The sequence below is a fragment of the Lontra canadensis genome, unplaced genomic scaffold (assembly GCF_010015895.1).
Source record: "Lontra canadensis isolate GAN:19392208 unplaced genomic scaffold, GSC_riverotter_1.0 scaffold16, whole genome shotgun sequence".
Classification (NCBI taxonomy): Eukaryota; Metazoa; Chordata; class Mammalia; order Carnivora; family Mustelidae; genus Lontra; species Lontra canadensis.
This window is the reverse complement of record NW_022631010.1, coordinates 2,021,568-2,041,670: the sequence shown is the minus strand read 5'-3', so window position 1 is coordinate 2,041,670 and position 20,103 is coordinate 2,021,568. Positions and strand designations below refer to the sequence as shown.

General features: G+C 48.7%; 1 protein-coding gene and 1 pseudogene across 4 annotated transcripts in view; both read left to right on the top strand.

Moving 5' to 3' along the window:
* The window catches only part of CBFA2T2 (CBFA2/RUNX1 partner transcriptional co-repressor 2), a 159,354-nt gene extending 149,387 nt beyond the window's left edge, over nucleotides 1–9,967 (top strand). For 3 of the 4 annotated variants that reach the window (XM_032858877.1, XM_032858879.1, XM_032858880.1), the window contains 3 exons: nucleotides 386–454; nucleotides 4,138–4,328; nucleotides 9,051–9,967. In XM_032858877.1, the coding sequence (XP_032714768.1) occupies nucleotides 386–454; nucleotides 4,138–4,328; nucleotides 9,051–9,350 (560 nt within the window). In that variant the 3' untranslated portion in view covers nucleotides 9,351–9,967. The remainder of the gene's footprint in view (nucleotides 1–385; nucleotides 455–4,137; nucleotides 4,329–9,050) is intronic. The other variant, XM_032858878.1, reaches the window with a different exon arrangement.
* Nucleotides 506–2,306, top strand: LOC116868769 (annotated as a pseudogene).
* Nucleotides 9,968–20,103: the final 10,136 nt, after the last annotated feature.

The following is a 20,103-nucleotide window of genomic DNA, read 5'->3' as shown; positions in this document are numbered from 1 at the left end:
CTGCTGAGCAGAGAGCCCGATGCGGGGCTCGATCCCAGGACCCTAAGATCACCGAAGGCAGAGGCTTAACCAACACTGAGCCACCCAGGCGCCCCAGTGAAGATCACTTTTAATCTCACTTTTTTGAATTGAAATACTGTTACTGTTAGAGGTGGGCGTGTGTATGTGTGTTTTAGAACTAAACATTAACTGTACTTTTTATAATCTTGATTTTATTCCTTATCAGAATGTTCGTTGCACTAAATGAAGATATATCTTTGAATCTTTCTAAGAGGCGAGAGAGAGGTTTTAACTCCTAGCAGATTTTTCATTAAAATTTTCCATAAAAATAAAGCATGTTGGTTATAGACCGCTTCTGACCCTGTTCTGTTTATTCCTTCTGTAGATTCGCAGCGGGAATTCAACAGTAGGCCAGGAACAGGATACGTACCTGTGGAGTTTTGGAAAAAAACTGGTACGTATTTGTGTGCTTCTAGGTCGCACGTACTCACTAATTTGTGTGAGCATGGAGTGCATGTTTTGGGGAAACGTGGTTGGCTCATAACTTTCTCCTCAGAACTCTAGGCTCCTGCCTCTCCCCTTCCAACTTTCACTTACACCTAGACTGTGTCTCATGTCACTTAGCAGGTCAAGAGTTAGGAATGACTTCCTATAGTCCACCTAAGTCCCTTGCATACCCTTCTGCTGGGTCATCCGTAGGCATTAAATAACCAACTTTTCCTTCCCTATTTATATGCCTTATTTCTGAGCATGTAGCTCGGTTCATTTCTGCCTGTTATCTTCACTCGAATCTACACACATTCTGTTCACACATGATCACATTTGGTTCATTCTGGCCTTGGAACAGCCCTCCACTCTTCCTTTCACCCTCATTGTTCGCAGTTTTGTCAAGACTGTTCTGCATGGGCCTCATTTTCTAGAAGACTAAAAGGAGGGTGGGTCTGCCTCTTGTGGTAAGATAGTGGGTGAAACTAACCTCACGTTACTAATTCTATTCTTGTCCAGACACGACTTCTTTTCCTTTTAGACTCCCTTTCCCAGGATCTTTTTTTTGTAGTCCAGTATAGTTATTTTCTTAAGATAAAATTTAGTTACGCAAAAGTTAATGCTTGTCCTTCATAAAGACTCTTTAGGGAGCATCAAGATCATTATAAACAAATGGACAAAATGTATGAACAAATTGTGAGAAATACAAATAAGCATACTGTAGAATGTTTATTTGACTGGCAGTGTAGGAAAATGTAAGATAAAGCAGCCCTGATCAATTAGGCCCCAGAGTCTTTATTGATGTGTATTTGTTGACCTGTTTTTAGGGGACCTTGCTGATGACTCTGAATAATTCATTAGTGATTTATATATGAAAGTATTTGGTGTGACCAACCTTGAGTATGTGCAGAGCTTTTTAAGATTTTATTTTACTTTTTATTAAAGATTTTATTCATTCATGAGAGAGAGCCTGTGCCAGAGGGTAGAGGGAGAAGCAGGCTCCCCACTAAGCTGGAAGCCTGATGTGGGGCTCAGTCCCAAAACCCTGGGACCATGACCTGAGCCACCTACGTGCTCCAGGATTTTATTTTTAGCATGGGGCTTGAATTCACAACCCTAAGGTCAAGAGTTCACGGCCTATTGACTGAGCCAAGGTAGATGCAAATTCTTACAATCTTTCTTATTTCATGCCTTTGAATTCTTCCTCTCAAAAGCATATAATCCAGACTTAGCCACACAAATTGTTTAAAAAAACAAAAATATGTATAAAGATAATCATTTTTAGTATATTCTGTGTGAATTTATAGGGTGACACCACAAAGTATTATTTTGCCATTAAAAATAATTTGGAGGGCTCTTTCCGCCATATTTCCTTGCCGCCGTTGTGGTGCGCATGAATGTCTTGGCAGATGCTCTCAAGAGCATTAACAGTGCTGAAAAGAGAAGCAGACGCCAGGTTCTTACTAGGCCATGCTCCAAAGTCATCGTCTGGTTTCTTACTGTGATGATGAAGCATGGTTACATTGGCGAATTTGAAATCATTGATGATCACAGAGTGGGAAAATTATTGTGAACCTCACAGGCAGGTTGAACAAGTGTGGAGTGATCAGCCCCAGATTTGATGTACAACTGAAAGGTCTAGAAAAATGGCAGAATAACCTGTCCTGTCCCGCCAGTTTGGTGTCATTGTACTGACAACGTCAGCTGGCATCATGGACCATGAAGAAGAATGATGAAAACACACAGGAGGGAAAATCCTGGGATTCTTTTTCAAGGGATGTAATACATACATGCAAATAAAACGCCTCAATGGAAAATAATAATAATAATAATAATTTGGAGGTACCTGGATGGCTCACTTGGTTAAGTGTCCGACTCTAGGTTTCATCTCAGGTCATGATCTCATGGGTTGTGGGATCAAGCCTGAGACAAGCTACACACTCAGTGGGGAGCCTGCTTGAAGATTCTCCCCCTCGGCCCCTCTCCCTCTTCACGCTGTCTCTCTTAAATAAGCCTTAAAAAAATAATAATTTGGGAAACTATATAGCAGCTTGGAAAAATCTTTGTAGTTGGAAATGGGGAAAGCTTTATTATCAAGAAATGGAATAGGATTACAGGAAATGAAGAAAGCAGTTGTTAAGGTAGAGAGAAATACTACCATGCATAAGATCTCCTTGATAACTAGTGATTTCCTGCTTGGGAGGTACCATTGGTTAACTATGGTTAAGAGCCAAACTTTGGTGTTGAACTGGCTGGATTTGAGTCCTTCCTCTGCTATGGTGTTGTCTGTGACCTTCGGTGACTTTAGCAAGGTAGTTATTCAAACTGTGACTTCTTGCTGATTGACCCTTAATTTGAGAGGTCAGGGAGTTACTATGTTGATCAAGACACCTCTTTGGAAAATAATGAGAGTCTTATGAAGGGTAGCAATGGTGGGTCACAGTGAACCTGTGTAGGTACCAAGAGTAAAGGAAACATGGAGTTCACGGTCAAGTCAGCTCAGCATCATCCTTGTCCTTTGAAGTGAAAACAGCTTTTCTTAAAGGCTGGAGTGATAAGATGAAAAGATGTAGGATGGCATCCTAGAATACTTTATTTAGATCTTCTTTGAGCATAGGCCATGTGAAAGAGCCAAGCCATAAAGGAGGCTTAGGCTTTTGGGTTTTCTAGTCTTGTGGGCCCAAAAAGGTGGTCACTCACATTAGGTCTTGGAGATGAGACTCAACGCATAGCGTATGCCATTTGGAGTGTCCATTCTGTGGAAACCAAGCAGGATGGTGGTGATGGGAGGAAGTGATCAGGAACAAGTGGGGTAATATCGATTGTGGACAGAGCTTTGGAAGCCCAGGCTCCTGGCATGCCCAGATCTGTACCCCACGCTGCTCTGCTCTTCAGTCTTCTATACCTAACTGCCTCCTGGCCATTTGTACCTGCGTGTCCCAGAGGCACTTCGGTCTTCTCACTTGCCTCCACATGGCATTTTGCTTAGTACCTGTTTCGTTTCATAGCACTGTCATTCTTCACCGGTGCTGCCAGCCTCATCCTGCCTCATCCTTTCCTCTGTGCCACTTGCCCCTACCTGAATTCAGAGTCGCTTCTGTCAGCTGCATTTCTACAGCCCCAGCGTCTTGGAGGCCGTCTCTGCCTTCAGGCCTTCCTCCGTACATAGAACCCTTCAGGAGTTCATGTTTTCTTTAGAAGAAAAGCCAGAGTCCCTAGCATGGGTTATAGGACTTTGCAGATACCATTTCCACCTACCATCTCAACCAGGACACATTTTCTTGATCCTCCCTGCCACTTGTAGAGCTGACCACTTTTCTCCTTGGAACTCTATCTCTTGTACTGACATATATTATGGATCCCAAGACACCTGTGTACTTTGATCACAAGCAGGTGAAAAGGACTACGTCCTAGTCCCCTCGGTATCCCTAGCCCTTAGCATAGTGCCTCCCACCATCTACACACCCAACAAATGAGTACATAAACAGACAACTGAGTATAAGAACAAAAGTGAATGTGTATGTCATATGTTAAACTTTATGTATTTTTGGAAAAGTCCTCTTGTTTCAGCTCTGTGCCTTCTTGCAAGTGGTAGGGAGTGGGAGGGAAAAGATTTCTCGGCCAGTTGATTTTACTGTCACTTTCTTCTAGAAGAAGCTGTGAATAAGGTGAAAATTCAGGCCATGTCAGAAGTACAAAAAGCCGTTGCTGAGGCAGAGCAAAAAGCCTTTGAAGTGATTGCAACGGAGAGAGCTCGGATGGAGCAAACCATAGCGGACGTCAAACGACAGGCTGCAGAAGATGCCTTCCTCGTCATAAATGAGCAGGAAGAGTCAACAGAGGTCAGAGTTCTGTTACCCCTGGGGGCCGGGGAATCAGGCAGGGGGGTGGTGTGGTGGTGGCCGGGGCTGAGGCAGCTGCAGTCACCGAGCCCGCTGTTTCCTTAAGTGCTAGGCAGTACGACAAAAAGGGCAGCTCTTGAACGAGATGACATCATTTTATCTATCAAGTACCAGAAGAATTTTGTTTCTTAGTTGTTATATTCTTATATAAAGTAGCTCATTGTGTCAGTTTCAATTTTGAAAACACCCTGAAGACAGAGTTTGTGGATTTACATAATTTTGATGACCACCTTTGACTAGTGGGCTCTCCATGAGGAGGAGACACAGAGTTAAGTGCATGTTGCCTCTTTGATCTTCACAGTGATCCTATGATGTTGGTATTGTTGGGTTCCAACTTTACAAAGCGGAAACTGTGGCTTAAGGAATTTCACTGATGGAATCCCTTAGTGCTGAAGCCAGGGTAGGGGTAAGGAGATTCAGGGCCCTATAGCATTTGGTCTGTTTATAGGTCTTTTAGGGATTGAACTGACAGATCAGGCAGACATGCCCACCTCTCCAAGACCCAGGGCCCAGCACACAGTTTGTTTCTACGCAGGACACTTGTACCAGTGAGGACGAAAGTAAAACTGAAAAGAAAAAAGCAGATGACAAAAACATCGTTAACAGTCCTTTGGAATATAATAAAGTTTTTCTGCAATTTTCCTTTCAGTCATTTTCCGGCTTTGAGATGAACTTTATGTCCTGAAACAAGCCTATTTCTGAAAGTAGGCAGATCCATGTACCAATTAAGACATAAAGATCTTGGGGTTTTTTGTTGGTTCTGTTTAAACAGCAGAAATGTTGCTGTCTCACTCTGTGTAAATGACACCCTGCGGTATAGTAGTGCCAGGCCTAGCAGGTGAAGAGGAACATGCCTAAGTATCACGTGGCCCTCACAGAGGATGTGGGAAAGTTCCTCATTGTAGCACCCCAAGGACTCTGAATTGTGGGAAAATAGTTCCATTGACCCTCTTCTTGTCCTCCCCTCCCTATTTTTCCTTTAGAATTGTTTTTGAGCAGTGACCTCCCTGTTTCTGTTGTGCATATTTAATTCTCTGTCTGTAGCCATCTGCGTCTACATCAGTATCCACTCATATTTACCTGTTTTTATATCTGTTTATCTTCAACTGCATCTGCCTCCAAAAAAGGAGGGGAACGTTTTGGCTAAGAGCATGAGTTCTGGATCTAGACTGTGCGGTTTAAATCCCAGCTCTCCATTTATAGCATTGGGCTGTGAAGGTCCTATCATTTTAAACAGTGCACAAAGTGACCTGCTGGTGAGGCGCACACCGGCACCCATCCCAGCAAACTCTTTCCACAATGGGGAAGGGATAGAAGCTATGGGTTAGTTTGCGTTGGGCCAGAAGGGATGAATTCGCTTTATTTTCATCCAGAAAATTCTGCATGAAGTCCAGCAGGCATTTCTGGGGTTTCTTCTGAGAAGTGGTGGGGTATAATGGCGGGAGCCCAGAACGGGAGGTTAGGAGCCCTGAGTTCTAGTCCCGCTTCCCCCCACACTGGCAGCATTCCCTAAGGACTCCCGTTTCCTTCTCTGTATAGCGAGTGTGTAGCAGCCCCTGTCCTGCTGGTCTCATAGTTTTTACAAAATACATGAGATCGAGATTGTGGTTGTGGAAGTGTTTTTAAATGGCATTGTACTGTGTAGACAAAGGATTTTGTTATGGTGTGAAACCATATGTATATAAGCTGGGGCAGCTCCTGCTCTTGCCAAACCGCGGTGGCCTCTGAGGCCAGATGCCATGAGTCTCCCCTGTAGTGCCTCAGGCAGAGGGATGGAGTGAGGGGTCCCCTCATCTCTGCCACGGGGCACCTGATGCACTGAGCCTGGATTTCCTTGCCAACCTAATGGGCTAGCAGTTGATTATAAGATGGAGAGTCATTTCTCCTTTGGGCCAGCTTCACAATAAGGTAAAGGGGGACTGGGAAGGGTCCCAGGGGTTTTGACAAGTCCCAGGCCATTTTGATACAGGTAATCCCCAAGCCACACTTACAGAGTACAGGTATCCCTCACTTTTTTTTTTTCTTTTAAGATTTTATTAATTTATTTGACAGAGAGAGAGCACAGATAGGCAGAATGGCAGGGAGAGGGAGAAACAGACTTCCCGCGAGTAGGGAGCCTGATGCAGGACTCAGTCCCAGGATCCTGGCATCATGACCTGAGCCAGAAGGCAACTGCTCAACTGACTGAGCCACCCAGGCGCCCCTATACCTCACTTTTTGAAAGTTCACATTATGCCTTTGCTTTTACAAGAGGCCTGTGTTAGTACCTATTCTCACTTGCTGAAAGAAATCTGAAGAGGCTTTTCACTTTAATGAGAAAAGGCAGAAAGCAAAAATAGCGTTCAGCATTCGCTATGCGGAGAGCCCAGCACTGATCAGCAAGACTGGCCCCGCCAAGCTCCTTCCCCAGGAACTCCACTCTCCGCAGCCGTCTGTGAGAGCCTTGAACTGGGTCTGTGAGCATCTGTGTTCTATCTCAATTTATTTTATGCATCCATTAGCAAAATGTGTCTTAAGGAAAAGCCTAAAAGAAGTTATTTTTTGGGTCTGGGAACACTCAAAATTTTTCCATACAAATTAATGCTAATTGTTCTCCACTTCACACCATTTCAGCTTATGAAAGGTTTCATAGCAAGGCTCCACTTCCAGATAGCAGGGGAACCTGTAATAATGGCAGGGACTGATGATCTGTGCTTAACAGGGGAAATTCTAGAATCCCCATTGTGACTTCCCTAGCCAGTAAACTCAGAAGGTTTATAACCTTCTCCTGCTAGCTACAGAGGACTGTTCAGCCATATGTGTTGTTCCAGCCTTGCAAAGCGCTGGTCTGAAGCATGACCACAACAATAGTACACCTTTTGCCTTATATCTTGGCAAAAACCTCATGGCTGTCAGGGGAAAAAAGGACAACAAGAAAAATAATTATTATAAATATATAATGGCAGTCAAGGTGAGAGCACTCGTGGTTTACTACTCTGTCCTGGTTTGAGATGCTCTTGCAAGCTTGGACAGAAAGGGAGCAGAGGCTCTCCCATTCGGCTGGGGCTGACCACAGGGCTGACACATTGGCCTGTGTGTCCACGGCGGCCGCATGTAGGCAGTAACCACCTGATTTCTTCCCCACAATGTTCTGCCAAAGCATCATTTGGATTCAGCCTATCAGACTGAAAGGTATGACATTCTCTGGAGTGTAGTTTGCGTGAGGATCCATAAATGCATCCTGGGAAAGATGTCTGCTCTCTATTCTGGTCCACTGGTGTTGGTGCTGGGCAAATTTGGGCAGTCCCTAGACTATAATTCCTGAGAACTCTGTTGTGTTAGAAGAGTCTGTGATCCTTTGTAAACTCTTCAGAGCTAAACGTGTACCTTGAGTGGAGTAGAGTCAGGGGGTCCAGCTGCCCGGCTTTGCATAGCCTCGCAGTCATTTTTACAGCATTAGCTACATCCCTGCCTGCTGGCTCTCAGTATCCCATCTGCAAAAGGTGGGCTAGATGGCCCCAACCACCTGTCTCCTGTTTTATACTTGAGCAAGTGTCCAGATTTCATTGGGGACAGTGTCTTTCTTCCCTGAGGGGATTATGGAGTGGTCGGGCCAGGCTTCTGATGGGCTTCTGCCATTCTGGAGATGCTGTGGTGGGGGTGGGAGGCCAGCTGGTGCTCCGGTCCTTCCTGACACCTCAGGAAACCCCGTCTCTTCCTGGTAGTTTCATCTGGCCAGTACCAGAGGCTTTTTCTCTACTGAGTGGCTCCTGGGGACCTCAGGTGCAGGCTCTCATGGAGTCCTCGGGAGCCTATGGAAGGAGACTTCCAGGGGGCAGGTGCTGGGAGCTGTGCCGAGTGGCAGCCTCCTTTATGCTGCTGCCCTAGTTGACTGGGGGAAGCACAGGGCTGTCTGTTTACAACTGGCCTGCTGCTGCTTTCACAGGACTGCTCCTCGCTGCTCACCCAAGTCTCACTGGCGCCCACCTTCTGTCACAGTGCTTTTCCCATCGATGCTCTCCCTGCCTCACCCACTGGCCCCCCAAGTTTCTGCTAAAGCCCAGCAGTACCTACCCCTTCCTTGGCGAGTGCAAAGAGTAGCAGCAGAACTTCCAGGGCACTGAGTTCTGAGGTGCTGGGGGGCTCCCTTAAACAAGCCCGAGTGGTCCTCTGACTCCCAGTCCACCTGTGATGAGACATTACTGAAAGGAGAATGGGTACAGAAATTGCACAACTGCCTGCACCCCTGGTCCCCTGACAGGTGACCTTTTTAAAGGATCGGTGTTGTCGGTGGAAGCAGTCAAGATCATTCCTCTATTGAAATCAGCAAGAGAGAAAACAGGATCAAACACACGTATGCATGTGTTGTGTCAGGGACCCTGGGACAGAGTTTGATTTGGTCACTGAGGGTTAAATAGGAGTCAAAACAACAAGTAGGTGCCTTTGGCAGGAGGGGAGACCTACCACCGCCCTCCCCTGGCACTCTTCATCTTGCCGTCCTGCCAACCCATGGCAGGCAGTTTGCCTCTTATTACCGACGAAGGAAATTCAGAGAGGTGTGTGTGTCTGCCACGCATCAGCAAAGAGCAGTTGAAATAGGACAAGCCCAGATGTATGTAGTTCCAAGTGCCACGCTCTCCCCACACAAGATCCAAGCAACTAACCCTTGCCTGTGTCTTGCAGAACTGCTGGAACTGTGGCCGCAAAGCCAGTGAGACCTGCAGTGGCTGCAACATCGCACGCTACTGCGGCTCTTTCTGCCAGCACAAGGACTGGGAGCGGCACCACCGCCTCTGTGGCCAGAACCTGCACGGCCAGAGTCCCCACAGCCAGGGCCGGCCACTGCTTCCTGGAGGGAGGGGCTCGTCAGCCCGGTCCGCCGACTGCAGTGTGCCCAGCCCGGCTCTGGACAAGACCTCGGCCACCACCTCCCGCTCCTCAACGCCTGCCTCTGTGACAGCCATCGACACCAACGGACTCTGAGCCCAGACTTCCTCCCTCTGATGACCTCACAGCGCAGCAGTACATGGCACAGGGGTCCTGGCCGTTTGAACCAGTGCAATTAGCTGTCGGGTCATCAGCAAAAAGTGAAGTGGAGGCAGGAAGAGTGCAAGCCCAGCAGACACTGCTCCACGGCCTCTCCAGACACTTAACCCCAGTTTCCTGTCTGCGTCCTCGGGGAAGCTAGCGTGCTGTTATCTCTGCACACGGGCAGCTGGCCAGAGCTGCTCCCTCCTTCCTGGGCTTCCGGGTTGGTTCCTGTCCCAGCTGAAACTGGCATGGCCGACCCCTTTTCAGCATAGACCACCAGCTCCCTTGCCTGCCTCTTGAGGCAGCAGAGACTGTCAAATGTGCCCCACCAGGCTGGAGGCAGCTCGCCCCATGCACTGCCTCCCTGCCCACCACCCTGCAGCAGAGGCCTGGAGGCTGATAGCAGGCGGCGGAGGAGATCCCCTCTGTCGGGGTAGTTCCTTTAGCCCCATTTCCACCCTCAGCAGATGCCACTGATGAGCCCCACTAGGACTTGGGCCAGCAAAAGCAGCACTCAGGACTCTCCTCGACCCTGCTGTTCAGACTTGTTAAGATGATCAGAAATCACAGGAAAAAAAGTCACCATTTCACTAAAAGCACCCATAATAATGAAAAACAAATAAAACTTCCTTCAAGCATCACAGATCATTTTGGACAAGATTTTCCAACCTGGCTTGCTACTTTAGTTTGGGACCCATTTGTTTCCTCTCTCACTTGATTTTGCTTATGCAGAAAATCGTTTCCAGCGCATGGATTGGTCTGCGGGAGAATGAGACTCAATTATGGATAGTCTGTTCTCTCTGAGCATGTTGGCCAAACTAGTATCGTCAAATCATTGAATGGATGATCTGTTGGAAATGCAGAACCTTTTGTCACCGCTTGGCTGTTTGCGCAGTCGTCTTGTTCTGTGTCCCTTTATCTGAGGCCACGCGTGTCCAGATCACTGTGTGGATTTTCTTCTCATGGTCTGTGGGTGGTCCCTTGGAAGCTATGGTTGTCCCATAGGATATGATTTGTTATGGCTAGGGCTTGCCTCAGCAGTCAAGGCCTGGTCACATCTCAGCAGCCTTCCTGGACCTGAAAGAACTTTTCAAACCTCATCCATAATGCATATTATGTCAACTTATTATCAGGCATACAATCTCAGTTATCTATTTGATAACTTCCCTCTTTGAGCGAAGAAAAGTTCTGTAAAAGGTGACAGCCATTTAGAGAGAGGCTCACCAATTTTTCTTCCCATCATCAGGGAGTCTCCCAGATGTTTACCACCTGTACCCCTCCTAAAATATTAGGAACCGCCACACATTTTTCCCTGCCATTTGCGTTTTATTGGCAGCCCAGTGACCCTGATGCTCTCTCTGTTCACGTCCAGGCCTCCAGCACCCTCTTGCCCCAAGGAATCAGTTGGGGTGAGTTGGTTGGCCCTGCTCCGGCTGGCCCATGAAGCCTGGCCTTAGGTGGCTCCCTCCTGTATGCTGACCAGGGTGAAATCAAACGTCTCCGTCTCATCAAGGAAAAGGGATTGGCATAGTAGCGTTGTCCTCACACCTGTAGCTTACTGTGAGAACTTCTAAGTCCCTATTTACTTTAACTAAAGATTTTCTGTCTTACAGAGAAACTCATGCAAGGCACCTTTAAAATACCTGGATTTCCATTGCATAAAGTAAGATATACCCAGAGAATGAATGATGTTACTTTATTGTGGAATTCCTTAAACTGCAGCAATGGGTGGGGCATCCTGACTTCCAACAGGAATGAAATGAGGACCCCAGGCAGGACTTGTCTGTGTTTTCTTTCCATTAAGACCTGGGATGTCCCATGAGAAGGTGACGGAGCCTGTAAATCAGAGCAGGAGGTCGTCTCGCGGCGCCCGCTGGATCTGCCCCCAGTTCTCTGTCTTCAGTGGCAAGATGCACACCTGGGCAGGTTCTTTACTTCGTCAGTGGCCACAAGACTACCCGGGCTAGCTCACGTCTTTCCTGGATGGAATAAAGAGCTGAAACCAATAGCCTCTTCATGAGGGCTCAGTGTCTGTTCCTCTAGCCAGGGTTTCACTTCGGCGTGCAGCTCCTACCTGACCGTTGGGGGCTGCGGCTGTAACGACTGCCGGGCCGCAGGGTTCCTGTGGTGCTGTTCTGGACTCCTTTGCTCATGCGCTGCCCAGAGGCCAAGCTGACGGGCTGGGCCGTAGCCCACACTGTAGTGCAATTCTCAGACTTCCTGCTATTAAGTTTTGGTCACTTTCACATGTAGGTTGTTAGGGCATCTCCATAGATGTAAAGAATCCCGTTCTTCATCCTCCTCCTCTCTGAAGTTTTCCTGTTCTCTGGTTAGGAAGGGAGGGGGGCACTGTCTTTGGGCGGAGCAGGGGGAGGGTTGAAGGGGTGGCAGCGAGTCTAGCTTCCCACTTGGTTTGCACTGTTGTTCATCCCAGCTCCCAGGTTCGGAGTACAGGTTCAGGCTTTCCACTTTCATGTCGTTAGACTTCAAATGTCTTGATATAATCAGCTGCTTAGAGGACCAGCCTTGATAGGTAATATTTGGGGGGGGGTGCAAAAGATCAAGACTGAAGGTCTCATCAGGGCAGCCCCAGGCTCTTTGATATTACTGTAAAAATGAAAAGCAAATGTGACACGTGCCTGCCCACCCATCAGAGCACATCTGGAGATCGAGGCCCGTGCTCAGCACTGCCCACTGAGGGACACTGAGGAGTGATGGGACTTGACTGTCCTCTGTGTGCAAGGAATGGTTGCAGAAACCAGAGAAGGCTGAGGTGGCCAAACTGGGAGCCATCTTTAAATGTTCTGAGGGATACTTGAGGTCTGGAACTTCATACCCTCCGTCCTCCTTTGGGTCCCCACCACCTGCATCACGCCTGACTCCGTTCAGTGGTGAAAATGGACTCTGGAAGAAGTTGGTTAATTACACCCGCTCAGGAATAGGCAGCCCATCCTATGAGTTGTGTGCGTGGGACTTGCACTTTGGAGGGTGCTTGTAGCTCCGGGGTTGGACATCTAGCAGCTGTGCTCAGGTACAGTCCTGTGACCCTGAGGTCTCAGAGCCCATGGATCTTGGACAGTGCTGAGTCCTACATATCTTAGTGGATCTGAGTCTGGAAACCAGACGCATCTACCCAGCGCAGGTCAGTGCTGTGCTGGCTGCAGTGCGGACACCCTTTTCCAGTCTGGGCCTGTTCGTCTACCAGGAGCTCCTCGCTTCCTGGTGTCAGCATGTGCATCTTCAGCCTCTAGACAGAAAGTCTACACTGTACTCTATGTGGCCTTGTTCCAAAGTCAGATTGATCCCCAGGGCTGCCATCTGCTTGCAGAGGGTGTCGACCTTGTTGAGGTAGTCGAAGCAAGTGAAAGTGAAGGTTCGTTCAGCAGCACTATTGGAGTTACTCGGTAGTGAGCTCTTCAGAATGAAAGTATAAATAATGACCAGGTAGCTATTTGTCCTGGAAACTGTAGAAGGGATTACAGATGGAATAAATCATTGAATATAGAATACATCTTCAAAGCCGCCTTCAGAACTGGTGTCAGAACCAGGTCAGTAGACCAAGCCAACTTAGATCTGGGGGGGGGGGGGGAGGTTTGATTTGGTTTTCATTGGTTTTTGTTTTTTTGGGGTTTTTTAAGCTATTTGCAGAGAACTGGGTGGTGGCATGTTTGAACCAAATGTAAGAAAAGCCAGAGGGACCTGGACTGTACCAGCATGGACCAGAGGGCCGGCTTGGGTAGGGGGGGTGGGGGAGCTGGGTAAGCTGCTGAAGGGGGTCCTTCCAGCTCTGAGTGTCTAGTTCTTGTGAAACCAAAACATTGATTGATTACCTGCCTCTGCCCATGTGCGTCGACATGCTCATTTCCAAAGATGATGGTGCAGGTGACCTTTTTCATCGCGAGCCAGGAGAAGGTTAGGAGGCCTGAGGGTGGACCCTGCATCCCCCTTGCCCTCACGGCCCCAGAAATGGCACTTCCCCTGGAGACCCCATCTGGTCCAGCCCAAAACTGCCCAGTGTACACTCATTGATGCTTATACCAAATAGGGCATGTGTGGCTGGCGGCCGGCAGAGGCAGCCCCATCCCTCATTGCAGTTGGCGGAGACAAGCAGCAATAAGCATTAGGCGAATGATTGAAAGTGCTCTTTGGCTCAGCAGCCTTCTGTCCACTTTCACGGCTTTCCAAGTTCCTGATGAAGCTACAAAAGCTTCCATCCATAAAAGAAAGCTAGTAATGTAAATAAATAGAAAACTATGCCTCTGAGCATGGTTTTAAGGGGGGATGATGAATGTGCACGCACCCACAGGATGCGGGAGTCTGGTTTCTCTGTGCTTTGTCATTTTACTCAGATAGGAATTTTTGTTACTTAACTCTGTGCATAACTTATTTAATGTACTGTATAAATGAACCAAAACTGTTAAATATGTATTTAGTTTGTTCTACTTAAAAGTAGTCAATAAAAAGGCTATATTCCTTTTCTGACTCGGGCTGGAACGGGACGGGGAGGGAAGGGGGCATGCACACTGGGTATCACCGTGCCTGCAGGCTTTCACGTCCGCCCCTCCTCTTGGGGTGGTGCCTCCAGGAGTTCGTGCCACGGCCTAAAGAGCACCCAGGCGAATGGAAGCTGGAGGTACTGCTGAGGAGCTGGTTCCAGCTGCTAGGCCTCTGGGAAGCCAGCGGGGAGCCCAGGCCAGTCAGGCTGGCTGCCCACTCTGGGCCTGCGGTCAAGGGCGGCAGCAGCTTCCAGACACTCCTACTACTTCTCTTCACTGTTAAGTGATCTTCCAATACAGAAAATAAACCACAGAAAGTGCAAAATAGGGTAGTGGACTTGTAGATACTTTTTTTCTAGTAGCTCTTACGTATTTCCTTAGAAATTTTTAACATACCTGGACTTGTGATTATTCATTCCTGTTCTTTTACACTGATGTTAAGTCACATGAGTTCACCGTTGCCTGCACGTTTACTTAGTGGTTGTATGGTTTAATTGAGGCTATAATTTTAACTCTACACCTCCTGTCAGGCAGTTGGATTGCTTTCAAGTTTTCCCTGTCCAACATACTAAAGTGAACATCTTTCTTGGGGATAATTTTCCAAGGTGGGTGTTCTAGAATTGAACATTTTTTGGATCCGTGGAGCATGTGTTCTGCTTTCCCTGAACGCCCACCAGCTTGCGGTGACTCCAGCAGACCCTGTGTAGTACCGCACATGGCTCTGAGGTGGTCCTAACCGGCTGTGATGTGACCCAGACTCCTGTGGGCACACCCAGGTACACCTGTATGTATGGAGTCCTAGGCTTTCGGTCCAGTTTCCTGTTCAGTGACCTGAGGACTCATTTCCCAAGGCCCTGGCCCCATCGTCACTCCTGTCACCTGAACACCCATCTCTGGCCACTGCCCTAGACCTACTTTTTTAAGATTTTACTTACAGAGAGAGTGTGAGTTGGGGAGAGGGACAAGAGGACTCCGTGCTGAGTACGGAGGCCAACGCAGGGCTCCATCCCACGACCCTGAGACGATGACCTGAGCCAAAATCAAGAGTCCGATGCTTTTGGGTGCCTGGGTGGCTCAGTGGGTTAAAGCCTCTGCCTTCTGCTCAGGTCGTGATCCCAGGGTCCTGGGATCGAGCCTCGCATGGGGCTCTCTGCTTGGTGGGGAGCCTGCTTCCTCCTCTCTCTCTGCCTGCCTCTCTGCTTACTTGTGATCTCTGTCAGATAAATAAAATCTTAAAAAAAAAAAAAAAAAAGATGCTTTACCAACTGAGCCACCCAGGTGCCCCGGCCCTAGACCTACTTCTAAGCAGCCTTACCCTAGAGACTCCTTGGCACCACCAGCTTCACAGCCCTCCAGAATGCAAGGGGGTGATCTCAGGGAAGGGAGGGAGGTTTGGGATGTGGCCATGGCCCCAGAAGGCAAGGTGGGGCTTTGCTGTATGATCTTCCATGCAGATGGTGCCAACTGCCGGCCTCTTGGCAGCTGCCCAGCGCCACAATCCACCACCTAGAATAATAGGATCTCAGCCCTGTGACCGTCAGCCATTTGGTAGACAAGTCAGCAATCCAGTCTGCCTTAGCTCTGAAAAGAAGATACTGGGGACTCAAGCGATAATACAGTATTAAATTGGGGCACCTGGGTGGCTCAGTCGCTAAGAGTCTGTCTTCTACTCAGGTCATGATCCCAAAGTCCTGGGATCCCTGCGGGGCGGGAGGCCTGCTTCTTACTCTCCTCCTCCCCCTGCTTGTGTTCCCTGTCTAGCTGTCTCTGTGAAGTAAATAAAATCGTGTGTGTGTGTCTGTGTGTGTGTGTGTGTATTATAAAATATTTGTCACAGAAATCTCAGGCCAAAATATTTGCCATTACTGTAAAAAAAAAAAAAGTGCTAGATAAATTCTAATGAATGTACTTTGAACTGCATTGCTGAAGTCACAGATGAGAAAGTATAGGAAATCCCCAAAGGCCAGGAAAAAACTAGGAGTACAGTAAACCAACACCGCAGAGGTGGTTGAACACAAAGGAGGAAACCGTACTGCCTGGGATCCAGGAGAAATTTCAAGAAGTTGGAGTGTGAGGGATTTACCGTGATTTGGGGGCAGCGTAAGCCTCTACAAAATAGAGAAGCAAATCTGGGACCTTTCCATGAAACCAGGTCACTGGCTTTGGCCTCAGTGCAAAGGCAAGCAGGGTAAAAATCTGTGTGCAAAGAGGACTGAGCAGAAAATCCTGCCCCTCTGAAGAACAAGAATCTGGAGACTCCTCACACCTGCCTTCTCCTGGGGCTGAGGAATTAAGATGACTCTAGGCTTGCATGCAGTATCTCCTGGTGTCTGGCAGAAACAAAAATGCAAATCCTCTAGAGGAAAATCAAAACCTCAAAAATATTGATAAATCAATTATAAAGTGTCCCCCCAAATTACTAAAGATCCAAGGAAATGAGCCACTATGAGCAAGAGTCAGCAGAAACAGGGAACAATTGATTTAGATTGATTGATGCTAATATCAGGTACACAATGTAACTATGAAACCTAAAGATGGTGCTGGAAAAAGGTAAGCAAACAGAGACTAACCAGGCAGATTGGAAAATTGAATTCTGGAGAGGACAACCATTGACATTCTCTGTGCACTGCTGACCAGCATAATAGACTGCATCTGAAAACGAGTGATGCATAGACTGTATGCATAGACAGGGAGGTGGAAAATAGGGAAGAGTTGTTCCTTCTGGAAGGTAGGTTTGAAGTGAAGAGCCCTTTCAAATTTTACCAAGTATGGAAACAAGGAGCCTACTGACTTGTTTCTCAGTATAAAGGTACAATAATTGGCCTGAGATGACCGTATAGTCTCAAAAGGAGCAAACGCTTCGAAAGCCCTCGATCTGAAATCTTGGCGGTCTCTGCTTGTTTCTTACTGTTGAAATTTCAGGGTCTTGAGTTGGGTGTACCCCCTCCTCAGCTGTCCTTCCCTAGAAGGTTAGGGGAACCCACAACCACCCACCTACCCCTCCCCCAAATCCCCAGGAAAGCTTCATTGCCTTGTGTCGGGCGCCCTCTTGTGGAAAGAGCCAGACTTGCTCCCTCTGGTGCCTCCAGCCCATAAGCCAGATTCCTATCCAGGCTGCACACCCCAGCAACTTTCCCTTTCCCCTTTGCATCAACCTTTTCCAATGCTGCCTTTCTGCCCCATGAGTTCAGCTAACATCTGAGTCCCTCCTGGGGACTTCCAGAAATGAAAAGGACTCGGCCCCACGGCCACCTACCTTCTGATGGCTGGGCCCTGGATAGCCCATACGATCACCCTCCACCTCTGTGCTCCCATGGCTCGCTCTTGCTGCCCCAGCCGCCATCCTGCAGCCCCGTGGTTTGGCTCCCATTGCTAGAGGACGCCCGAGATCTCCCTCAGCATTGTTCATGCTTGACAGCAAGCAGCTATTGGTGCCAGGGAGTTGGTGCAGCTTTGTGACTTGGAGCAAGGTAGGTACTTGCTCGATGAGCTTGTTTGTTCATCTGTAAATTGGGGGTGCTAATGATGCCTATGCCATTGGGTGGTTGTGAGGTGAAATTTGAGCATATGGGAGTTGTCCCAACACAAGGCCTGGTGCTTAGGAAGCCTTTGTAAATGGCCTGCTTCTCCCTCTGCCAATATGTGATTTCCTTGCAGATCCATCTTTTGTCTCGCATCTTGCCTGGACCATGGTGTCTTGCGTACATACTTGTTTTGAGAATTAAGTTCCCAGGGCACCTGGCTGGCTCACTTGGTAGACCTGTGACTCTTGTTCTCAGGGTTATGAGATCAAGCCCCATGTTGGGTGGAGGGCTTTAAGAAAGTATATATAGGGGTGCCTGAGTGGCTCAGTTAAGTTGTCTGCCTTTGGATCGGGTCATGATCTCAAGGTCTTGGAATCGAGTCCTGCGTTGGGTTCCCTGCTCGGCAGTGAGTCAGCTTCCCCCTCTCCCTCTGCCCCTCCCTGCTGCTCGCGAAACTCAGAATTTTTTTTTTTAAAGTGTATATATAGAGAGAATAACTCGGTGAAGGCCCACCTAATTCTGTCCCTTTGTTTTGACCCATCAGAGGCTGTGTTGGGATTTTGTGTCTGTGTTGCCCTTCAAGAATTAGAGCGCAATGACAGCCATTTAGATGGTATACACCTGGCCTGGCACTGGGCCAGTCCCCAGAACAGGTTTAAATGTGTGCAGGTGAGTCATTGGCACAGGTGGGAAGGAAATGAAGAGGCAGGTGCAGGGAGTGGGTAAGAGAGTGGGGGCTGGTAACTGCCAGCCTATGGGCAGGACCTATGAGCTCTTTCAGCATCCATACTCTGCCTGCCCTTGACCTGGGTGCTGTTACCAGCTCAGGACATTTCACTATCCCCAGCACCTGCCATAAAGCAGGTGCCCAATGGCTCCTGAAATGAGCTGAAGAGCCACCAAAAGTAGGGCATGAAGGGCAAGGCCTGGGAAGGTGACCTAGACCTGATAGCTTTGAGCTGCTATTTAAAGGCTAAGGAAGGGGGCGCCTGGGTGGCTCAGTGGGTTAAGCCGCTGCCTTCAGCTCAGGTCATGATCTCAGGGTCCTGGGATCGAGCCCCGCATCGGGCTCTCTGCTCAGCAGGGCGCTTGCTTTCTCCTCTCTCTGCCTGCCTCTCTGCCTGCTTGTGATCTCTCTCTGTCAAATAAATAAAATCTTAAAAAAAAATTAAAAAATAAAGGCTAAGGAGGGGGGTGCCTGGGTGGTTCAGTGGGTTAAAGCCTCTGCCTTTGGCTCAGGTCGTGATCTCAGGGTCTTGGGATCGAGCCCTGAGTCGGGCTCTCTGCTCAGCGGGGAGCCTGCTTTCCCCCTCTCTGTCTCTGCCTGCCTCTCTGCCTACTTGTGATCTCTGTCAAAAAAAAAAAAAAAAAAAAAATCTTCAAAGGCTCTAAGGAGGCATTCTGCAGTGGACTGGGGTGGTGGGGGGCGGGAGGCATGAGGAAGGTCAAGAGGGAGGGACTGAGGCTGCCCATAGCCCAGCTCAGCTGGTGTGTGTTTTAGGAAGAGGAGGCGGCACATTCCGGAAGTGGGGCTGATTGCTAAGGGCCCTGAATGCCAATTCAAGAACTCAGACTTGATCTTGATGCTAAAGGCAGTGTGGTGCCATTGAAGGGTTTTAGCAGACCCCTGTGGTCCCCGTGGCAGTGTTTTGAAAGCCCCTTGTCTGTTCCCTTATGGGGAATGGAATGTGGGGTGCGGGGGGTGGACTAGAGACGGGAAGCCCAATGAAGAGGCTGGCACAGTCTCCTAGGCCAGAGGTGATGGTGGCCACAAGATGGGGGTTAGGGTGACCAAAAGATGGAGATGAGGGTAGAGTTCAGTGAAGACAATGTAGAGGCCTGGCTGCCTCCTCTGTGGCCTCACAGCTCCACTGAAAACTTCGCTTAAACCCTAACCCTAGCTGTAGCTCCAGCCACCAGGTCTGTAGTCCACCCCCACCCCCAGCGCTCCCCGGACAGCTTCATGGCTCCCCATTACCTGCACACATCATGCAAATTCCCTCCGGCCTGGCCTCCTGGCTCATCTCCAATCCCTTACACTCCAGGAAAAAAAAAAAAAGCCCTTCACTTTCCAACTCTGTGGTAGGTAGGGCAGTGGGCGGTACGGCAGCCAGCAGGTGGTAGGGCACTAGGGCAGTGGGCAGTAGGGCTGGGTGGTAGATAGGGTGGTGGGCGGTACAGTGAGGCAGGCAAGGGAACAAATACTCAAGAGGCGCTCCCTTATGAGGTGTCAGCTTGGGTATTTCGGCATCTTTGCTCAAAGATACCAATGGGAAATTTTTTAGTTTTGAGGGTTTGCTGTCACTTTATGGAGGAAACAGAAGCAATCAGAACCCAGGACAGAAAGCAGGATTATTTCCTCCTGGAAGGGCTTGGTCTCTAACCAGGACACTGAACTCCCCTTGCTGCTGCCCAGAGCTGTGTGGCAGCTACCAGCAGTCTGGGGAGAGGGGTGGCAGGAAGACAGCCCGGCACTGTGCTAGCCAGCAAGTCACCAGGGAGCCCTGTGCTGGTTCTCTGGCTGGTGGCCAGGCCACTGGGAGCAGCTCTGTGACCCCCTCCTCAAGTCTGACCTCTGGTGGGGGTCACTAGAGAGAAACCGCAGAGAGGACCCTGCCGAGAGTCCCAGACCAGGACGTCCACCCTGAACCAGTACCATCTGGGTCGTCGTCTTGGCACCACTAG